Source organism: Stegastes partitus, unplaced genomic scaffold (assembly GCF_000690725.1).
Source record: "Stegastes partitus isolate 25-593 unplaced genomic scaffold, Stegastes_partitus-1.0.2 Scaffold1825, whole genome shotgun sequence".
NCBI classification, from domain to species: Eukaryota; Metazoa; Chordata; class Actinopteri; family Pomacentridae; genus Stegastes; species Stegastes partitus.
The window spans coordinates 46,054-49,502 of NW_007579556.1; the positions used below are offsets into that span (position 1 = coordinate 46,054).

Genomic DNA, 3,449 nt, shown 5'->3' on the forward strand with positions numbered 1-3,449 from the left:
GTGTGACCCAGCTTGGTCATCTGTCTCTGTATTGCTTGGTTACCTGTGGGAGAAGTGGGTGCATAGGGGGTCGGTACAGCACTTGATGAGGCTGTATGCTGCCTAGTATTGTAATGTATTGTACTGAGCCTGATTGTGAGTGTCTGTTGGTTGAATTGTAATGTCCTCTTTTCAATTAATGTTGTGTTGCTCTCTGTTTTTTTTTCTTTCTGGATTGCTGTACCTTGTCTGTCTTCACCCCTTGGGTACCAACAAAGAAACCTTAACTTCAACATGTATATTAACATGCATCTATTTGGAGGTGGGCTTTTAAAAAAATCTTTATATTTGTTGCTTTGAAGACCTTTTTAAAGTATTTCATGGCATGGCTTATTTATTTCACAGTGACACTGCAGGGGCCAATGAACTTGTGAGCTTAGGAAAACAACAATTGGACTGTTTGAGATTCAGTTAAAAGCTTTTGAGATTCACAGACAGCATGTAAAGTTAAGAGGTCAAGTGATGTTTATATTTTTCATTTGATGCTTGTTTAATTTCTTAATGATGAAGTCATATAGTAATAGAGTTAATCAAAATCATTATCTCTCCCTAACCTTGACCAAAGTGTTCTTGTTGCCTGAACCACATCGGGAAGTCTGGAAGTCTTGGGAGAGTTAAGAACCTGAGAACATCCACTACTGCTACATTTATCTGGAAAACAAACAATTGAGTTGTAGAGAAATTTCTAGGAAACAGGGTTGTAGAGTGAAGTTGGTGCTCAGGGGCCCATTGTCTCATTATCTATCCATGGCCTCTAAAGATTACTACTGGGGGTTTTGAGTCTTGTTTCACAAAGTTTTGCTGTTAATTAACACAGGGCTAGCCCACTGGACTGTGTCTTTTATCAGCTACAATTGGGTTTCCCGTTGCAATTAGCTTGTAGCACAATGCAAATAATGACTGTACTGTGCATTAACCTCTATGAATAGCCACTCTGTGAGCTTGTGGAGCCGCTTTGTATGTCATCTCACAAAGTGGACGTCAAAGTAGGCGGGGTACTTTAGTGAAGTTTCACAATACATGTGCTGTCTGCTCTCACCAGCCAATGCCGGGAGGTTTCTGTGGAATCAGTCCACATTCCTCTTATTAAGCCAATCTCAGCTCCCCATTCAAAATACCCCCATCCAGCCTCACAGCCCCAACACTTTGATCAGTGTCCTGTTTCCAAATTTTCACTGAAGTGGAAGATATTAACAGTGAAGGGACTTCCAGAGGGGAGGGGGGGATGTAGGAGCAGCAAGAGCAAAAGAATATTAATAGAATAAACCCGTGAAGAAATATGCAACACGTTCACACTTTTTAGTTGTTGTAAAAGTTGCCCGTAATTCAGGGTTTTTCCAGGAACAAGTGGAAGATCAGAGCTAATAATGACCTTGTGTCCTTCCTGCCAGCAGCAACAGAGAATCCTGCAGCAGAGAATCCTGCAAAAATCTCTTGAATCCTCATGAAAGCCAAGTGTTTCTGCTGGTAATCTACTCAAGATAAATATTTCCAGCTATATCAGTTCAGATTTGGAACTTTATCTGTTCTTAAATGAAGTTTGGATCCTACTCTACTACTCTTTGCCACCTAAGCCTAATAGGCCTTCCAGACCTGAGACCATGCCACCTAAAGCCTCATATACGACCACTGAAGAAAAATTCCATCTTGCTCAGGAAGTCTCTTGGACTTTATACCAAGAAATTATCCCATAATTATAATAATAATAATAATGGTGATTTAGTTAATGAATTGAAGGCATCATCAGCTGGTTATGACAACATTCCAGTTTTTCTTGTCAAGGAAGTTAAACAGTTCATTTTGCNAGCTGGTGGACAAGGTTGCCGGCTGGTGGTGGAAGTTGGGCGTTGTGTGGTTTCTTCTTCACAGCTTGTAGTGGTAAGAGCACTGGGGCATCTGATCTTACATCAGCGTGGTAGTCCTGACGGACTGCTGTGCGCTCACGAGTGGTTGGTGGTTTGTTTCACACCTCGACATTTAAGTAATTGGCCACCTCTCTCCCCCCGCTGGCTTCCATCCACTTTGCTCTCCCTGGGTTAATTTTATTTTGGAAGTGTCTCTTTTTTACAATAATTTTATTGTTAAACAGAATTACATTAATGAAATAAATATCTTTGTGCATTTCGGTGGTTTGATTTGTTTTTGTATTGGCTTTTAGGTTGCTCTTCCAGCAGACACTCCAGAAATCTAGCTACTTATCAGTCATTCCAACAAATATTCAATAAACGGCAATTTCTTTGGATTTGAACCACGTCTCTGTCTTCTCTCAGCAAACAAACTTGTGTGACCTATGTGACTTGTGTGACTAATTGTGGTAGTTTACATTTAACTTGTAGTTCCTGGAGTGAGAGTCCCCAGGTGGCGTTGTCGGGTTCTCTAGATACTGGTACAGCTCACGTATTACTCTCTCCTACGCCCCACTCCCACCTTGGTCTAACCTCGCCACATGTGTCTGTGTATGTGAGTGGGTGGGTAGTTCTCATTTTGTGTGTTTAGAGTCATACTGTAGTGTCTTGTCTCCTTTATGGGGACAATACAGTTGCCCATAATGTAAATCACTGAATTTGGTAATTTACGTTTTAAATTCAGGGTACGGTTAGGATTGGGTGTAGTAAGAATTACTTCAGGTTAGAGTAAGATCCCAGGAAATAAATGGAAGTCAAGACAATGTCTTCTGAAAAACAACTGTGTGCATGTGACGTGGCCGTACCTGCAAATCCCACCAGGCACTCACACTCGTAGTGGTCCTTCTCATTGATGCAGGTAGCGTTGTTCTCACAGGGTCGTGAAGCACACTCATTGATGTCGATTTCACAGTTGTAGCCTTGAAAACCAGGCACGCAGAAGCAGTGAAACTCTCCCACTCCATCTATGCAGATAGCACCGTTCTGACAGGGCTCTGATGAACACTCGTTTATATCTTCCTCACAGGTCTTCCCTTCAAATCCTGCTGCACAGTGGCATTCAAAGCCTTCAGGTCGCAATACACAAGTCCCATTGTTCCTGCAGGGTTCATCAATGCAGTCTGTCACATGTGTCCTGCAGTCCCGTCCGCCGTAGCCAGCAGGACACCTGCAAAAGTACCCGTTCATCTGGTCCACACACAGAAGCCGGGGCTCAGAGCAAGGGTTGCTCTGACACTCATCCACCTCCTCTGTGCAGTTGTCGCCTGTCATTCCATCCGGGCAAATGCAGTGGTATTCTGTGGTGCCAGGAGTGCTGGTGCAGTCTTCACATGGAGCAAAGGAGCAGGCGTCATACAGTTCATCACAGTTTTTGCCCATGTACCGCAAACCTTCTCTAGCACAGATACAGGCATAGTCATCCATGGTGTCCACACAGGTGGCGCCGTTCTGGCAGGGTGTAGATAAGCAGTTGACTGATGTGGCTGTGCAGAGGGTCCCTAAAAA

General features: G+C 43.3%; 1 protein-coding gene across 1 annotated transcript in view; it reads right to left on the reverse strand.

The window, feature by feature from the left end:
- Window positions 1-3,449, reverse strand: part of crb2a (crumbs cell polarity complex component 2a) — a 32,112-nt gene that overhangs the window by 19,281 nt on the left and 9,382 nt on the right. Inside the window, 1 exon segment of the mRNA XM_008302498.1 lies at window positions 2,750-3,442. Within this exon segment, the coding sequence (XP_008300720.1) occupies window positions 2,750-3,442 (693 nt within the window).